The sequence below is a fragment of the Lissotriton helveticus genome, chromosome 4_1 (assembly GCF_964261635.1).
Source record: "Lissotriton helveticus chromosome 4_1, aLisHel1.1, whole genome shotgun sequence".
NCBI lineage: Eukaryota > Metazoa > Chordata > Amphibia > Caudata > Salamandridae > Lissotriton > Lissotriton helveticus.
Genome location: NC_136063.1, coordinates 1,457,884,155 through 1,457,903,078, shown reverse-complemented (window position 1 = coordinate 1,457,903,078; position 18,924 = coordinate 1,457,884,155). Strand labels below are relative to the sequence as shown.

The 18,924-nt window shown below is 49.4% G+C and overlaps 1 protein-coding gene across 3 annotated transcripts in view; it reads right to left on the bottom strand.

Moving 5' to 3' along the window:
• Positions 1-18,924, bottom strand: part of PRP4K (pre-mRNA processing factor kinase PRP4K) — a 483,201-nt gene that overhangs the window by 174,279 nt on the left and 289,998 nt on the right. For all 3 annotated transcript variants that reach the window (XR_013610604.1, XR_013610605.1, XM_078688044.1), the window contains exon 10: positions 3,598-3,735. Coding sequence is in view for 1 of the 3 variants with exons in the window: in XM_078688044.1 (XP_078544170.1) it covers positions 3,598-3,735 (138 nt within the window). In the remaining 2 variants the exon portion in view is untranslated. The remainder of the gene's footprint in view (positions 1-3,597; positions 3,736-18,924) is intronic.

Sequence of the window (18,924 nt, the reverse complement as noted above, 5' to 3'; positions counted from 1 at the left end):
CGATGCCTCCAGCACTTTGGACTCTTTATCCGGGGGAGGAGCTTCACCCGTTGTTTGAGAGTTTGCCCTCTTGCGGGCATTGGAGACCACCAAAGAGTCTAAGGGCAACTGGCCCCGGATGTAGGTTGGGTCGCCAGGTGCCGGCCTGTATTTTTTCTCTATCCTGGGGTTGACCACCCTAGCCCTGGTGGGTTCCTTGAAAATGTCCGTGGCATGCTTAAGGACCCCCTTTAGCATAGGAAGAGTTTTCACAGTTTTTTCTGCAGCAGAGAAAGTGTTGAATAAAAAGTCATCTTCCACAGGGTCAGCATGCATCTCTACTTTATGATTTGTAGCTGCCCTCTCAATTAAAGCATTAAACGCCGCAGAGTCTTCTGTCGGAGACGTTTTTACACCATAAACCTGAGTGTCCTGGAGAACCTGCTGCTCTCCGTGATCACCAGTGGCCATCCAGGAGTCCTGCTGCTCATCAGTGTCTGTGTTTGCAGGAAAGTTATACTCCTCATCTTGTTCACCCTCATCTCCTTCTGAGCAAGTGGGTGAAGGTGTTGCCCCTCTCCTAGGCTGTGGAGGAATTTGTTCAACTAGCACTGGAGTTTCTGGTGCTGGCCTTTTCCGCTTGAGAGGAATTACAAACGACTCCAGAGGCTGTGATGTAATTTTCCTCTTGTATAGCGTGAGTTTCCCTGTGTCGGCGTCTATAAAATGCGCTGACTGCTCCTCCAGTAGAGGTTGTCGAGGACCGAAACTTGCGCTGGAAACTGTGGAGTCCTTGGTCACCAAGCGTGGTGCAAAGGCCTTCGGCGCCAACTTAGGCGGTAGAGTGTAGAGGATCCGCATCGAAGTCTTTTTCGGTGGGGCCAGCGGTTGGGGTGCTGAAGGTGTGTTCGGCTCAGACGCCGACGCCTTGTCCCGTATCCGCTTGAGGGAGTCCGAGACCTGCTTGGTAAACGAAGCGGATGGTTTCGTCGACCCGAGTGATGACCTCGGTCCACCTCCATGGGAAGAGACGAGCGTCGATGATGGCTGTTTGGCCGCCGTAGGCGCAGACGTTTCTTCGACCACTGCGCTACTGTCACCGACCCCGGCCGCAGGCGTCGACGCCGACTTCTTCGGATCGGCAGCCTTTGTTTTTTGCTTCGGGACTCCAGACTTCTGCTCGGTGCCCTTCGCCGACTTCGTCTCGACGTCCCGTTTGCCCTTTGGATCGGTAGCTGTGCCCGCCGTAGGCTCGACAGTCTTCTTCGACTCGGCCACCTTGCTCGACACCCGCTCGAGGACCCCCTTCGAGCTTGGTTCCTTGGCCACTTTCGACACCTTTGCTGAGTCGATAGCCTTACAAGGCTTCGAGGTGTCCGAAGACGGCGTCGATGGCGGAGCAGACGTCGTCGGTGTCGATGGCGTGTCGGCCATCTTTGTCTTCATCGATACCGATGTTGTGAGTTTCGGTTTCGATTTCTGTATTGGCGGCTCCGCCGAGGTGTCCGTAGCCGGGCCGGAAGGCGGGGCCGTGGATCGAGGTGTAAGGTCGTGGGTAAGGCCGCATGGCGATCCCGTGACCTGGGCCATTGTGAGAGTACGAACGGGGCATAGCTCATCCTCCGAGCTATCTTCCACGGCCCCATATACTTCTTCGTAGTCCCCTACCTCATCGACGTTTTCTTCTAGGTCGAGGGCCACAACGTCTGCCTCGGATTGGGCTGGACCTCCGCCGATGAAGGTGAAACTTGCAGTTGAAGTACTTGTACTTCTGCTTCGGGGTCTTCGAAGATGTCATCCGGCGCCGGGGCCGACCGCTGTGCCTCGAGGCGCGCCACGCGCCGAAGCTTGAGAGTCTTCTTTGACCTGAATTTGGAACAGGCCATACAGTTGGTCTTGTTATGGTCCGGCGACAGGCACTTGTTACACACAGGGTGTACGTCGATGTGTCGGTACTTCGAGCCACACACGGGGCACTTCTTGAATGGACTCCGTTCATGCCGTCGAAGTCTTGCTGCGTCGACAGGGCCTCGATGACCGAAGAGTCACCCGACTCCTCAGATATCCGACTCGACGAGTTGGAGTGTACACGAGACCGAACGCGAACAATACCGACGGGATAAGCGAAGGCCTTTTGGCCTTGAAAGAGTGTTTTTTATCGATTCCGAACAGGAGACGTCGAAATCACATCCGAACCCAATGGCGGAAAAAAACAATCTGGGGATGGAGTCGATGCCCATGCGCACTGTAGTCCAGGGGAGGAGCCACCTATCTCGTGATACTTCGAAGACTCTTCCAGGACAACAATGTGCAATCATCCGGACCCAACACTAGGCGGCGATCTATGCTATAGATATGAATTTAGCAGCCCACATGCCTCGAACTTGTGTGCCCCATTTTGAAAACCCTCCCACAACTGAACTCACCTGGACAACTAAATGCGACTCAGCTCAAATGTACCATACACGCATTGGAACAGTCAATAGCTCAGCCTTTTACTGCAGAGACATCTTGGCTCTGCCAATAGTTTTTAATTAGGCAAGCTAAGCTTTCTTCAAAAGAAAGAATAAAACAAGCCGAAATTCAACCTAACAACAAAATAGTCCCTGAGCGCTCCAGCAAGGGCACAATTGCACAATAAAAGAACACCAAAACCTCAAATAAAACTTGGGGTCAGGCGGACGTTCATATATACAGAGGTAAACATCTAAGGTAAAATAAAGTGGGAATGAACATATGGTGAACACAAGGTGGACTTGACTGAGATAAGATACTAAGATGAACCGTTGGCTAGACAGATCAGCAATGTGTGCAACATGAAGTATATTTGACTAACCAACCTCTATTCATGCACTTGTTTCAACAGGAGCAATTTTAGGTCAGTAGATACGAAATGATAGGGACAAGTGAAAGGGATGTCATGAGACCACAGTCCGAAGCAAATAGTAGGGCTGTCATAAAAAAAAATATATATATCAGCACGTTGTTGCTAAAAAAGCTTTTGCAGGAATATGACTAAACAAGCTTAGCGTAAACTTTTTTCTTTTCAACTGACCCTATTTGAAGAGTAGTGAAAATGGCAAAGAAAATTTCGCCGCATGGAGAAAACATGCGCATTGTAACTTGCTACCTTTTTAATTTTAGTCTACTTTGGATGATGCATGACTATTGTGGCATTTCGGTGAGTGCAAACATTAAATGACAATGGGAAAAACACGTTGACAACATGGTAGGGAGCCCAAGAACATCAGGATTTAGAAATTCACTCAACTAATATTTCTACAAATCACTATATGATCATTCAGTTTGCTTCTTTCACCAGAAATTGTCCATTCTCGAGTCATTACCACATTTAGGTTTTTAGAAAATGCGGCATTCAAGATGTTGATTACATATATAGAGAAACAATGCAGATAATTTTATGACAACTGGGCATCCAACTACCAGGAAACAAAGAAAGCAGTCAGGCTTGAAGGCTTATACATCCATTTAAGTATAAAAAAAAGATACTGTATGCAGCAAAAATTCACACAAAGCAAACATTCATACAGGTCTAGTCTGCACTCTTCTGTAAACAGTGTTGACAAAAAGAACAGTACTGATATTTCATCATGTTACCTTAGAGGCTCAAATACCAGACACAAGTGCTGTTTGTGGTAAAAGTGCCTGAATAACCGCAGACAGTGGAACTTGTCATCAGGATCTGCATCATTGAGCTTCTTCAAAAAGTCAAGCTCTTTTAAGCCAGTCTTTTGCCTAAAATAAAAAGCAAAGCAGGCTGTCTTAGTGAAAAGAAGTGTGCTGTCACCATTGCTTGAATTGAAAGAAATTGAATTATACATGATAATGCAATAAGTACACGAAAAGAGCCATTTTTATCTATATACATTTGAAAATAGTGACCCAAGAACATGTTTAGAGAGAGAGATATAGAGGGATTCTACCAGGTTGGTGTGGCAATCTTCATCTATCCGCCTAAACTACTACTTTTTATGAAAGAATCAAACAATACAATGCCTAATTTCTACCAATATAAAAATATTTGAACAAAATCAACTTGATACAGCCACAAAATGAGGTTATTAGGTGATTTATCTGATACACCACATAAATAGATTTAGACCACAGCAAAATGTACGGCACAGACTGTAAAGCTAGTGTGGAAGGTGTGGTTTAGAGTATCCATCCGAAAAAGCATTACAGGAGGTAAGTAACATGCTCTTCTGATGGATACTTTGAACCAAAGATTCCTCCTCTTTAGACTAGAAACCAAAGCAATACCTTCCCAGGTGCTGGGTCTGTGGAACGGCTTAAACCAAAAAGTCGTGTAGGACCGTACAGCCAAAATGCCCATCATGTCAGACAAGGCAGTAGTGCTTCATTAAAATGTGCATTGATGCCCACGTTGTGGCCTGACAAATATCCAAGACAGGCACTCGGCGTACCAATGCAGTGGTAGCATCCTTGACATTGGTGGAATGCGCGCAATTTTTCTGGAGGTTGCTTCTTGGCCAATGTGTAGCATTGATGTGTAATGCATGGAGTTAACTACCTGGACAAAGCAGTTTTCGCACCACCTTGCCTTTCTTTGCCCCAGAGAACAAAAAGCTGACAATCCACAAAAAAGGTTTTGCAGCCATCGATCTAAAATCTCAAGGCTCTTTTGGGACCCAAACGATGAGGTATCTTCTCTTTAAAGGCATCAATCAATCAGTCAGGGGCTTGTAAAGTGCGGCTACTCACCAGTGAGGGTCTCAAGACGCTCAAGGAATGACAGAGCAAAAATGTTGCGAATGTGATGAACGGTTGGATATGAAAGGGAGTAATAACCTTTGGTAGAAAAGCCGCTCTAGTCCTCTGCACTAGTTTGCCCTGAAAGGTGGTGTAGCTTGGGGGAACATAAATAGCCTAAAGCTCACTTACGTGACGAGCTGAAGTTATTGCAGAGAGAAAAGAAAATCAGTCAGGAGGCATACAAGGCAGCAATGTAGAGGCTCAAAAGGGTGCATATATAAAATTAAGGATCAAATTCTGATCCCACTGTGGCATCAATCAGGGATTTAGGAGAAAACATATGAACAAAGCATTTAAGGGACTGCATCACAACAGGTTACTTGAACAAGGACAGATAGTCGGGTAAATGCAAAAAGGCTGAAAGGGCAGACAAATACCTTTAGGAGTGTCCACTGTATGTACTTACTGGGCCAAAAATAACAAACAATACATCCAATAGTTTGGTCTGCAATGTATTACGTATGTCAAACCAAGCTACAAACTTATCCCAGCGTTGAGAGTAAGCAGACTTTGTAGGAGGATACCTGGGCACAAATATGACATCAACTACTTTGGTAGGGAGATCGAATGCACTAATATGCCACTGATCAATCTCTACGCAGGGAGGTGCAGATTGGCCATCCCTGGTTGCAAGATCCTGCCATGTTGCTGAGACAGAAGGTCCCTCCGTAACAGCAGCCTCATTGGAGGACAGATCCCTATCCCCAGAAGTCCTGGGAACCACACTCTCTCGCCCATAGGCATAAAGGAGTATTCTTAGGAATTCCAGTGGGTAAAGGTGCTGACATTTAGCTTTCTCTGAACTGGTGAAAAAAACATCAAGCCAGGGTTCTCCCCAATGCTGGAAGACTATTTGATAGCTCCCTAGTGTTTTCAGCTGAGTTTGTCCGTCCTGATTCAGCCAGTTCCAGAGGTATAGGCCCTCCTACCAAAGGACCCCTCTCTGCTTGTGCTTGTTCCAATACCACATGACAGTGGTGTTTTCGGTGAATATCCGAACCAACCGCTCCATCACTGACGTCAGGAAGGCTTTCAACAACAAGCTAATGGCCCACAACATATTGATGTAGTGACCCGTTTCCACTCAAGACCTCAACAAACCAGCAGTGATGCTTCTGTCACCATCGTCAACTCTGGATGGGGCAGAAGCGGCATCTGATACGGGTCCAATTGAGGGTGAACAGCCACCACTGCATATCTTTTGCTGTCTCTTCTGACACTTGGATGAAATATGACCAGTTCCCTTGGAAATCAGGCTAAATAAGACTCAAGAGGCTGCTTGTGCCATCTGGCATGGTTGTAGGAAGCTAGCTCTGTATATACTATAGCAAAGTGAGGTATAGTGTGCACAGAGTCCAGTGGATCCCCAAAGGTAGGCAGAAGTAAAGTTCGATAGCACCTCACTCTCTATTTGGGGTAGTGTGGTCGAGCAGTAAGGTAGTGTCAGAGGACAGTGAAAAGCATTTGTTGTAAACAGTCAGCAAAATAATTCACACACTCAAAGACTGAACTTCAGACCAATTGTTTTTTTATAAAAACATTCCTTTAGTTATTTTATTTTCTAGAACCAAGCACGCCTGGCACAGGTAAGTTGATAAATGCTTTGCAGTATATATATAGTTTGAAATGCAATTGTAAATGTACTTTGAAATGGTTACAGTTTGAATTACTGGTAATGCAATACTGTGAAATGCTGTACATACACTTTGTATCGATTTTGCAATAAGAACTATAGGTAAGTTACTTTTTCTACTCAGTGTGATATGCCTAGATATCACACTGGGACATTTCCTAGAGAAAAGGTAAGTAAAGTCGGGTTTGCACAATTGTTCTTGTTCAGGTTTCCATACAAATCAACTCCACACAGAGAACATTTTTCAGAGAACACAGGCAATAGGTTCCTTTGGAGAGAAATAAAGTTAAAGGTTACCAGCTAAGTAGTCGGTCTTTGGCGTTGAGCTTCTGGGGTTAGAATGAATATGCTACTTACCAGTATGCATCTGTTCTTGGCATGTAGGGCTGCTAACATTCATATCTTAGCATTAGATCGCCGCCTAGCGTTGGGTCCGGATGATCGCACATTGTTGTCCTGGAAGAGTCTTCGAAGTATCCTGAGATAGGTGGCTCCTCCCCTGGACTACAGTGCGCATGGGCATCGGCTCCATCCCCAGATTGTTTTTCGCCATTGTGGCAGAAGATGGAGTGAAAAGTGTAAAGGATGTCCATGCTAATGATTGAATACAATAGTATATCTGCAGCTGCGACAGGCACCGGGGAGGAGGGTGGGCGATATGAATGTTAGCAGCCCTACATGCCAAGAACAGATGCATACTGGTAAGTAGCATATTCAGTTCGAGGCATGTGGGCTGCTAAATTCATATCTTAGCATAGAATACATAGCAGTCCCTCCATCAGCGGCGGTTGCCCGTGCCAGCTGCAGAAACCTGAAAAAGTGTTTTGAGAACAGCCTGTCCTACAGCAGCTTGCTGCTTGGAATGTACATCAACACAGTAGTGTTTTGTAAAGGTATGTGGTGTAACCCACGTGGCTGCTCTGCAAATATCCTCTAAAGGAATGTTCCCTAGGAAAGCCATGGATGCCCCCAATTTGCGTGTGGAGTGCGCCCTTGGGGGTATCGTTAAAGTGCGCTTGGCCTTTTGATAACATATCTGGATGCACTTAACAATCCACCTGGCTATTCCTGCTTTGGAAATAGGGTTGCCTTTGTGTTGTGGTGCGAAGGCAACAAAAAGTTGTTTTGTCTTTCTAAAGGGTTGTGTCCTGTCTATGTAGTACATCAACGCCCTCCGTACATCTAAGGTATGGAGCATTCTTTCCGCCACCGTTTGTGGGTTTTGAAAGAATGCCGGCAAGTCAATAGTTTGGTTGAGATGAAACTGTGACACCACCTTCGGAAGGAATTTGGGGTTAGTGCGTAGCACTACCCTATTTGGATGAATCTGAATGAATGGCTCTTGGATTGTGAGCGCTTGTAGCTCACTAACACGCCTCAGTGACGTAATAGCTATTAGGAAAGCCACTTTCCACGTTAGGAACTGGAGTTCACACGAGTGCAGTGGCTCAAAAGGTGGTCCCATCAGTCTGGTGAGGACCACATTGAGGTTCCACACCGGAGCTGGTGGTGTTCTTGGGGGAATGACTCGTTTCAGGCCTTCAAGAAAGGCTTTAATGGCAGGCACTCTGAAGACAGAGAGATGCTGCCTGTTCTGAAGATAAGCCGCTATGGCGGATAGATGTATCCGAATGGAAGTGTACGCTAGATTGCACTTGTAAAGATGCAACAGATAGTAAATGATGTCAGGGATAGATGCATCTAGCGGGTTGATGTTATTGGCTGTACAGTAAATGACATAACGCTTCCATTTCGCAGCATAGCATGCTCTGGTAGTTGGCTTCCTTGCCTCCTTGATGATATCCATGCATTCCGGAGGTAGGTTAAGGTATCCAAACTCTAGGACTTCAGGAGCCAGATCGCCAGGTTGAGCTGTTGCGGATCTGGATGCTGAATTTCTCCATGGTTCTGCGTCAAAAGTCTGGGCGTGAGGCGCAGTTTTTGATGCGGTACCACTGAGAGTTCGAGGAACGTGGTGTACCATGCTTGGCGTGCCCACGTTGGAGCAACTAGGATGAGAGTCATCGCGTGCTGCCTTAGCTTTCTTGCCACCAGCGGTATCAGAGGGGCTGGCGGAAAAGCGTACGCAAATTTGCCTGACCAGTTCATCCATATCGCAAATTTCCCTGCGACTGTGGGTGAGGGAACCTGGCGGCAAAGTGTTGGCATTTTGCGTTTTCTTTTGTGGCAAACAGGTCTATCTCCGGATGACCCCACTGCTGGAAGTACGGGTGGAGGACAGATGGGTGTATCTCCCACTCGTGCATTTGATGGCTGTACCTGCTGAGCAGATCCGCCATCTGATTGTCCTTTCCTGGGAGGTGTTCTGCCATGAGGAAAATGTTCCTCTGAATGGCCCACTTCCACATGCTCTGAGCCAGATGAGACAGCTGTGGCGAGTGGGTGCCTCCCTGCTTTTGAATGTAGTACATCGCGGTCATGTTGTCCGTCCGGACTAACACTACCTTGTTGCACAGATGTACAATGAAGGACTTGATCGCCATGAAGATTGCCATCAGTTCCAGATAGTTGATGTGCATGTTTTGTTGCTGCGTCGTCCATAGTCCCTGCACTGTGTAAGTGAGCAGATGAGCTCCCCATCCCTGGAGAGATGCGTCCGTTGTCAGGATAACCTGTGGCACTGGCTCTTGGAACAGTCGGCCCTTGCAAAGGTTGTGTGGAGTCCACCAATGCAGAGAGTCGTATGCCCGACTGGTAACCAACACTAGGTCTGTCAATTGTCCCTGAGCCTGTGTCCACTGATTCGCTAAGCACTCCTGGAGCGGGCGCATATGTAACCGTGCGTGAGGGACTATGAAGATGCAGGAGGCCATCATGCCTATCAACTGCATGAACACTCTCGCTGGAAGCGAGTGTTGTGGTCTGAACTTCTGGATTAGAGACTGCATGCTGTCTATCCTGACTTGGTTTGGTTGAGCCATGGCCGTCAGGGTATTGATCGTCGCACCTAGAAACTGCCGGACATGTGCCGGCTGAAGATGCGACTTTGGGTAGTTCAACGAGAAACCTAGATTGTGAAGGAGGTGAATGGTGGTCGACATGTCCGCGGCGCACTGTTGTTCCGACTTGGCTTGAACGAGCCAGTCGTCCAGGTAGGGGTAGACATGGATGTTCTGCCTCCTGAGGTGCGCTGCCACTGTCGCCAGACATTTGGTAAACACCCTTGGGGCTGTGGTGACTCCGAAGGGTAGGACCTTGAACTGGTAATGCCGGCCTTGAATAGTGAACCTGAGGTATTTCCTGTGGGACGGGTGTAGTGGAATGTGGAAATAAGCATCCTTGAGATCTAAGGTTGCTAAGAAGTCCCCTTGGTTTAACAAGGGAAGAATCTGTTGCAGTGTGAGCATATGGAAATGTTCTGACAGTATATACAGGTTGAGGGGACGTAGATCTAGAATGGGTCTGAGAGATCCGTCCTTCTTTGGAATAAGGAAGTACAGGGAGTACACCCCTGTGCCTTCCTCCTCCACCGGCACGAGCTCGATTGCGCCTTTTTGCAGCATCACCACTACCTCCTGCTGCAATAAGTGCAAGTGCTCTGCGGACATAGGCCGTTGCCTTGGTGGAATGTTGGGTGGAGTGGATTTTAACTCTAGACAATAACCGTACTGTACAAGTTGTCGCACCCACCTGTCTGTGGTGATGTTTCTCCAGACGGGCAGGAACTGCTGCAGTCTCCCCCCGACAGGTGTTAAGTGGTCGGGGGGCAGTGACAGAGAGTCACTGTTTGCTTGGGGTAGAGGAGCGGGAGTTGTTGTTTCCTCTGCCGCGACCTCTGTTGCTGTTAGTTCTGTAACCTCCCTTGTTCTGTTTTGTGAACGAGGATTGTGCTCCACCTCTTGAGAATTGCGATTGTTGACCCATTTGTCCTCTGGTGACTCCACGTGCACCTGAGCGACGAAAATTATTGCCACGAAACTGTTGTGACTGTAGGGCCCCCATGGACTTAGCAGTTTCTGTGTCCTTTTTTATCTTTTCGAGGGTGGTGTCAACATCTGGACCAAACAGTCGATCAGGATTGACTGGCTGATTAAGGATGGTTGTCTGAATATCATGTTTAAACCCAGATATGCGGAGCCAAGCTTGTCGTCTCAGCATGACGCTAGTGTTGATCGCCCTAGCTGCTGTGTCTGCGGCGTCAAGTGCACACTTGATGGCTGCGTTGGAGATCAATTTGCCTTCCTCTATAAGCAGTTTTGTGCCCTCTTGAAACTGTGGAGGCAGGTGTTGTACAATCTGCTCTAGGGTGTCATAATGCGCCCTATCGTAACGTGCTAAGAGTGCTTGTGTATTAGAAATACGCCAAAAGTTAGCAGCCTGTGCAGCTACTCTTTTGCCCCCTGCCTCTAGCACTTTGGACTCCTTATCCGGGGGAGGAGCTTCACCCGTTGTTTGGGAGTTGGCCCTTTTGCGGGCATTGGCGACCACCAGGGAGTCTAGCGGCAACTGTCCCCGAATGTATGCAGGGTCTGCAGGTGCTGGTCTGTACTTTTTTTCAATACGAGGATTGACCACTCTCGCCCTGGTAGGTTCTTTAAAGATGTCCGCAGCATGTTTGAGGACTCCCTTGAGCATAGGCAGTGTCTTTACAGTCCTCTCAGAGACTGAAAAGGTGTCAAAGAGAAAGTCTTCTTCAACCGGGTCAGCATGCATGTCCACATCATGATTAGCAGCTGCCCTCTCAATTAGTGCATGAAATCCTGCAGAATCCTCTGTTGGGGATGCACGTGCACTGAAAGGTTGTGGGTCTTGCCCCACACTCTGGGTGCCTTGGTCACCAATGTCATCATATGCATCTGGATGTGCATCTGGTTCATTGATGGGGAAGGTGTACTGGTCCTCTTCATTATATCCCTCACCCTCAGATTGTTCTGGTGAGGGAGTAGGGCTTCTTCTAGGAGGAGGCTGGATAGGCTCTATGAGGTTAGAAGCGTCCTGAGGAACCCTTTTTTTCTTCAGTGGGATGACATAGGAGTCCAGAGGCTCTGAAGTGATCCTCCTTTTGTATAGGGTTAATTTGCCTGTGTTGGCGTCGATGAAGTGCTCCGAATCGTCCTCTGATTCGAGTTCTCGACCTGAAGGTGCTCCTGCCGTAGAAGAATCCGACTTCTTTGGCGTCGATTTCGTGGAAAAGGCCTTCGGAGCCTCTTTCGGCGGCAGAAGGAAGAGAAGCTTACTCTTAGGCTTTGCCGGAGCGTCCTTCGGCGTCTGAGGCGACGGCAACGGAGCCGACGTAGCAGCGGCCTTGTCCCTGATTCTCTGTAGCGAAGCGGCGATGGGGGACGCTTCACTCACAGTGGCTTTTGGCGCCGACGAGGATGTCTTGACCTTCCCCTCGGATCCGACGTCATGGTGGCCTTTCTTAGGTTTGGACGCCGATGCTGTTGTCGCTGACCCAGAGTCCTTGGATCGATGCGCAGATGTGCCAGCTGTCGATCCGTGCGCCTGCGTCGGTTCCGTGTCCACTACGCGACCGACTAACGGAGTCCCAGGCGTAGCCGGAGCCGTGCCGCTGGCCTTGGCGTGCTTAGACGGTGTCGCTGCGGTTGATCCGTGCCGACCACCCTTTGTAGAAGATCCCTCCTCTTGCGCCGCTTTTGACCCTTTTGAATCGACCGACTTCTTCGACTTCTGCGGACCGGAGGTCGACGGAGCCGATGCGGCGGGTGCAGTAGTTTTCTGTGGGCCGGCCGCCATTTTAGGGACGCTCGAGTCCATAAGTTTCGGTTTTGTTTTCGGGTCGGCCATTTTAGGTGTAGTCGACACCGTAGGTTTCGGTTTCGATGTGGCCTGCTCAGCAAGTACGTCCGTGGCCGGGCCTGATGGCGGGGCCGTGGCTTGCGGCACGGGGTCTTGGGTAAGGCCGACTGGCGATCCCGTGACCCGATCGTGATCCTCGAAACCTTGGGGGCATAGCTCGTCCCCTGAGCTATCTTCCGCGGCCCCATAAATCTCTTCGACGTCCCCTACCTCGTCGACGTATTCAAGGCCTTGATCCGCGACTCCGTCGTCGTCCACCGGATCCGCCTCGACCTCCGTTTCGGGTGGGGATATCTGGAGATGATGACCCTGTTCATCTTCTTCTTGGTCGCCGAAGATGTTTTCTGGATCCGGGGCCGCTTGTCTGGCCTCCAGGCGCACCGCGCGCCGGAGCTTAAGAGTCTTCTTAGACCGGAACTGAGCGCAAGCCTTGCACTTGCCTTCGTCATGGTCCGGTGAAAGGCACTCGTTACAGACCGGGTGCAGGTCTATATGTGGGTACTTAGACCCACAGAGCGGACAGTACTTAAACGGACTCCGCTCCATGCTGGAAAGTTGCGGTCGTGTCGCGATGAGAAGGCCTCGACGTCCGAAGAGTGAAAAACTCCGCTGAATCCGACTCCAAGAGTTGGAAGAACTCGAGACCGTGCGCAAACAATACCGACGCTATAAAATACAAGACCTTTTGGCCTTAAAAAGTCAGTTTTACTCGGTTCCGACAGAGAGAAGTCGAGACCGCATCCGAACCCAATGGCGGAAAAAAACAATCTGGGGATGGAGCCGATGCCCATGCGCACTGTAGTCCAGGGGAGGAGCCACCTATCTCAGGATACTTCGAAGACTCTTCCAGGACAACAATGTGCGATCATCCGGACCCAACACTAGGCGGCGATCTAATGCTAAGATATGAATTTAGCAGCCCACATGCCTCGAACCAAGGGTTCCCCCAGGGTCAAGGATGCACTCTCGTTACACCCTCAGCAGCACTAGGGGGTCTGGGTTCAGAGTGCTGTGGCCCAATGTTATCCAGTGGGGAGGTAGGGGGCCTCCGGTTGCTGGCAAGCAGGCCACTTGGGTGTGGGAGCAAAGCTCCTGGACTTTAGCTCAGGGTAAATGGGGTTACAAAGTAGCACCAAAGCTGCACCTTCAGCGGAACCAGGGTGGCCGGGTGCAGGGTGCTGTTTCAACGTTGGGTGACCTGTTAGTTTCAATGGGGAACCTCCGGTTTGCAAAGGCACTGCAGGCTCAGGGATGAAGGTCTTCTGGGTGCGACCAACACTTCGAGAGGTAAGTTGGGAAGTTAGGGGCTGGTTAGGCACCACACAAGGCCGTGGGGCGTTGGGTGCAAGGGTGCCTTTTCGGGTCGGATCTTCTTACCAGCTCCTGGTCCTGTTTGTGGGGACATCTGGATTTAGGCTGCAGGCGTCGGCGTGAGGTTTGAGGCAGGTCAGGGGTCGCCAGATCTGAGGTCAGGTTCGCTCGGGCGACCTCCTCGTGGTGTTTTCCCACTCGAGCTCGGGCCGTGGTCTGCGAGTGCAGAGTGGGGCTGATCCGCAGTGTCCGGACGGAGCCAAAGGTTGCAGATGATCAAATCCGGTGACAGAGTCTTTGTAGTTGAAGGCAGGCAGGTCCTCCGGGGTTTGTGAGGTTGCTGGCTGCAGGACACACCAGGATTTCGCAGGAGCAGGTTCGAGGGTGAGACAGGCCGTTAGAGCTGGGGCCAAGTCAGTGAGCATCTTCCTCTTGCTAGCTGCTGCACGGTTGTTCGGTTTTTCTTCTTGTAGTTTCTTCTTGTCTGAGGAAGCAAGGTTCAGGGGTGCCACTACTTACCTAATTACTAGATTTATGGGTGTTACAGGTAGGTAAAAGACAGGGACCAATGGGTCCTTTCCCTGGGGTGGGCACATGCCACCCTCCAGTGGGAGGGTGGCATGTGCCTGTCCCTGGTTGGCTGAGTCCCCCATCTTCAAGATGGCGTGGACTCACAGTTTTGCTTCACCTCGCCTCCCTCACCTGAGGAGTGAAGTTGGTAGAGGTGGGTACACATCTATTTGTTTTTCCCGCGCGTTCTCCCGCCAAAGTGGGGGTCAGAACCAGTGAGGACCAGTTGCTGAAAGCAGCAATTGGCCTGGGGAAGCTCACAAAGGCGGCAAGCCTTTGAAGCTTCCCCTTCGTGAACCCTGCCCATCCTGTGGGAGGAGGCTTGGCACCTCATCCCAGGATGTGCATTGTTTCAGGCCCCAGAGGGCAGCAGGCTCTCAACCCAGGGGTCCAGAAACATGTCTGGTGGTGGCAGCTGAAAGCAGCCACTCAGCCAGTACACTAGTGGTGGGTTGGTTTTCAGGGGGAATCTCTAAGATGCTTTCTGTGTGCATTTTTCATTAAATCCCATACTGGCATCAGTGTTGGTTTAATGTGCTCATCAGTGTTGGTTTAATGTGCTGAGAAGTTTGATACCAAACTTCTCAGTTTTCAGTGTAGCCATTATGGTGCTGTGGAGTTCGTAATGACAAACTCCCAGCACCATATACTCCTAATGGTAGAACTGCACTTCAATTGTCTAAGAATGGACTTAGACACTGTTGGGGTACAGGGCTCATGCATCTGTACCCTCACCACTGGTTTAGGGCACCCAGCTAGAGGGGCGACTGACCTATGCCAGGGCAGTGGGTTGTAGGCAAGGCAGAGATGTGTGCCTTGTCAACTCTTCACTTTGTTCTGCACCAAAACATACAGCCTGCAAAGGCAGTGTGTGAGTGCAGTGGTACAGGACCTCTAAGGGCGGCATAATAAGTGCTGCAGCCCTTAGAGGCCTTCTCTGGTCACAGTGCTCTGGGTACTTGTGTTACCATTTACCAGGGACTGACCTGTGGCCAGAGATACTAATTGGGTTAGTTTTGGGGAACGAACACAGGCCCTGGGAACCGGATTGGCACGGACCAAGGGCACATCAAGTAAAGGTGCATCAGTAGTCTGGCAAAAAGTGGGTGGTTACTGCAACAAAAACCCACTTTCCTACAGCTCTCGACCCAGGGGTCCAGAAACATGTCTGGAGGTGGCAACTGAAAGCAGCCACTCAGCCTGGACACTAGTGGTAGGTTAGATTGCAGGGGGCATCTCTAAGATGCCCTCTGTGTGCATTTATCATTCAATCCCACACTGGCATCAGTGTGGGTTTAATGTGCTGGGAAGTTTGATACCAAACTTATCAGTCTTCAGTGTAGCCATTGTGGTGCTGTGGAGTTCGTAATGACAAACTCCCAGCACCATATACTCTTAATGGAAACTCTGCACTTACAATGTCTAAAAATTGACTTAGACACTGTAGGGGTACAGGGCTCATGCAACTGTACCTTCACCTCTAGTATATTGACCCCAGCTAGAGGGGTGGTTTATCTGTGCCAGGGGAGTGGGCTGTAGGTATGGCACACAGGGATGTGTGCCATGTCAACTCTTTAATTTGTTCTGCACCAAAACATGTGGCCTGCAAGGGCAGTGTGTGAGTGTAAAGGTATAAGCCTCTAAGGGTAGCACAAAAAGTGCTGCAGCTCTGGCCTTCCCTGGTCCCAGTACCCTGGGTGCCTGTGCTACTATTTACCAGGGCCTGACCAGTGACCAGAGAGTGCTAATTGGGTTTGGTCTTCAATGCAGTTTTAGGGCAAGAACATAGGTCCAGGGTATCTGATTGGCAAGAGCCCAGGGCACACTCGGTCAAAGTACATCAGCAGTTCAGCAAAAAGTGAGGGCCACCATGCAGAAAGAGGGCACTTTATCGCATGTACTCACCCCAAGGAAGGGACTCATTGGTCCCAACCTGTACCAACCTGAAATGCCCCTAAATTAGTACTTAGGGGGCAACCCCGAATCTTGCCTCCTCAGACAAGCAAGAAGAAGACGGAGCGAAGAGCCTTGCTGAGGAAGAAGAAGACACCAACTTCCTTGGCCCCAGCCCTACCGGCCTGTCGCAACCTCAATCTGCGCCAGCAGAATCCCGGTGTGTCCTGCAGACAGCAGCCTCCCCAGAACCCGGAGGACCTGCCCTGCGCTCCCTACAAAGACTTTGTTTCCCATGAGAACCGGACTTGCTCAAGAACCAGACTCTGGCTCCCACTAAACCTGGGAGTCTGCACCACTCTGCACAAGATGCCCATGGCCTGGGTTCGAGTGGCCCAACAGCATGAGCAGGTCCCTCCATCGAAATGGAACCGGGATCTGATGATCCCTGACCTACCTCAATCCTCCCAACGCCGCCTGTAGCCTCTATCTGGAGGGTCCCCCCGACCGTGACCAGAGCTGGTAAGGAAACCAGAAGCCTAAAGACACCCCTGCACCTGATGCCCAACTGACTAGGGTAGTCCAACTGATGGTGTCCAAGCAGCACCCTGCATTCCAACTTACCTCTCCAACCGGTGGTCGCCTCCAGGAAGCCTCCCTGTCTGAACCTGCAGTGTTTGATCCGACTCTAGATCTCCCATTGAAAGCAACAGGGCACCCAATGACAAATCAGCACCCTGCACCGGGCCGCTTGCGTGCCGCTGTGGGTGCACCTTGTCTGCTAACTTGGATCCCCCTTTGCCCTGAGCTTAACCCTAGGAGCTTTGCTCTCTCAACCCTGTGGCTAGTCCAAGAGCAGCCACAAACCGACGCCCCCCTAGCACATAGGCTAACATTAGGCCTCGGCATTCTGTACCCGGCCGCCGTAGTGCCGCTGAGGTTGCTCTTTGAGTGCATCCTTGACCCTGGGGGAACCCTTGTTCTAACCCCAGAACCTCAACCCTAAAGACCGATTGCTTACCTGCTAACTGATAATCACATGTTTTTCCATAGGCTTGCATTGACTGTTTTCTTCTGAAAAAAGCTCTAAGTGTTGATTTGTGTTTGTAGGGAAACCTAAGCAACCGTGTTTTAATGAAAAATGGTTTTACTTACCTCTGTCTGGGAAATGTCCCAGTGCACAGAGTAGAAAAGGTAATCTGGAAAGTACTTTCAAGAGTAATCTGAAAAGTAATCAGCAAGAAATTACAAATTCCTATTACCTTTAAATATTTTACAAACCTGTAAACAAAGTCAATTTCATCCAGCTTGCGTACTTTGAACAACCTATTTTGAAAATAACAATTCTACTTACCAGTACCAAGTCCTGCTTGGTTCTGAAAATAAAATGCAACCAACTAAAGACATATTTTCTAAACAAGCAATTGGTCTGAATTCAGTTTTTGAGTGTGTGAAATCATTTCTTGCCTGAGCGTGTACAATAAATGCTTAACACTATCCTCTGATAAAGCCTTATTGCTCGGCGACACCACCACAAATAGAGAGTAAGGTATTATCTACTTTGACCTCATCTTTGGAGTTCCACTGGACTCTGTGCACACTATACCTAGGTTCGGTATAATAAGAGCCAGCTTCCTACACCAGTGTGCTGGCTGTAGACCAGTGTGCCACCACAGACTGCTTTCTGACCCCCTTCAGATGAAAGCCTGCGCTCTCTGAAGGCAGAAACAATGCCTGCTCCGGCTGCAGGTGTTGTCACCTCCTCCAAGCAGAATGTCTAAATGATCAGCATGTCAAGGTAGGAGGCTTGAAAGGCCTCTGCTCCCCAGCTTCCCCAGACACGGAAAAATACCACCATATGCCGCGGGTCCATTTGGCACCAGGACAGGCGGAAAAAATAGCTAGTCAGGAGGCATGCTCCCCATTTAGGCTATTAACACCCCAAGGGTGGGTTACCTGGCTTGTGCACGACTTCTAGAATTCCACCATCTTAGTTTTGGCAAATTAGGCTCTCTGGGTCAGGGTTATGCTCACTTCCCACAGGAAGTGATCGATTAGAGGGTGTAGACACCCTAAAGTTAAGTAGCCCATTGGATACTACCTGTCACATCCCTAAATTGAGTATTTAGGTGGTACCCCTGAAACCAGGAACCTAGATGTGATGGATCAAGAAGAGATCCCCTCTGCAGCCCGTTTCTAGGTGGCCCCCCTTTCTTAAACCAGCACAGTGACCAACCCAAACAGCACTTCTGCAACTTGACCGCCCCCTCCCCAACCCCCCCCCCCAGGGCAGGTAACGAGTAACTGCTGGTGGTACTTTGGCACCCTACAACCTTAAGTCCTGAAGAAGATTCCCAGAAACAGATTCCAAATAACCATATGCAACATATGCCTTTTCTCCCAATGGGAAGCATTGCTGCGTGTAAGACGCGTTGATTGGAACTATTTACCTGCCTGTAAATTATTGCCTCTGAGAGTACAACGAATTCTTAGAACTACACTCTAATAAACCTAACTGCTCATCCACATTACCACAAAAAAGAGCATTTGGCGTCTGTAAACCAATTGAGGTATGCCTGGACTCTACACAGTGTACCCCATTTTGGTCCGCTAAAGAGCCAGCTTCCTACACAGGCATGTGATGACATTTTGCTCACCTATGGTGTTAAGGATGTTAGTCTTAACCATGAGGACTGTTTCATAGATAAATCAGCTGCTAAATCTACTGATGCACAATGGATTGCCTTGTGAGGCATAACCATCACCCAAGTTCAGAATTTCAATAAATACCCTTAAGTCATTACTGGGATGCAAATTCTTGAAACATTCCAGGGAATCCGAAAGCTCTGTTGTATCAGCATAGCAGAGCTGATACTCCTGCCATATTTCTCCAGCCATCTGTCTACTAGCTGGATGGAGGGCAGAGCTACTTAATGCTTAGAGGTTTTAATAACCCTGGAACC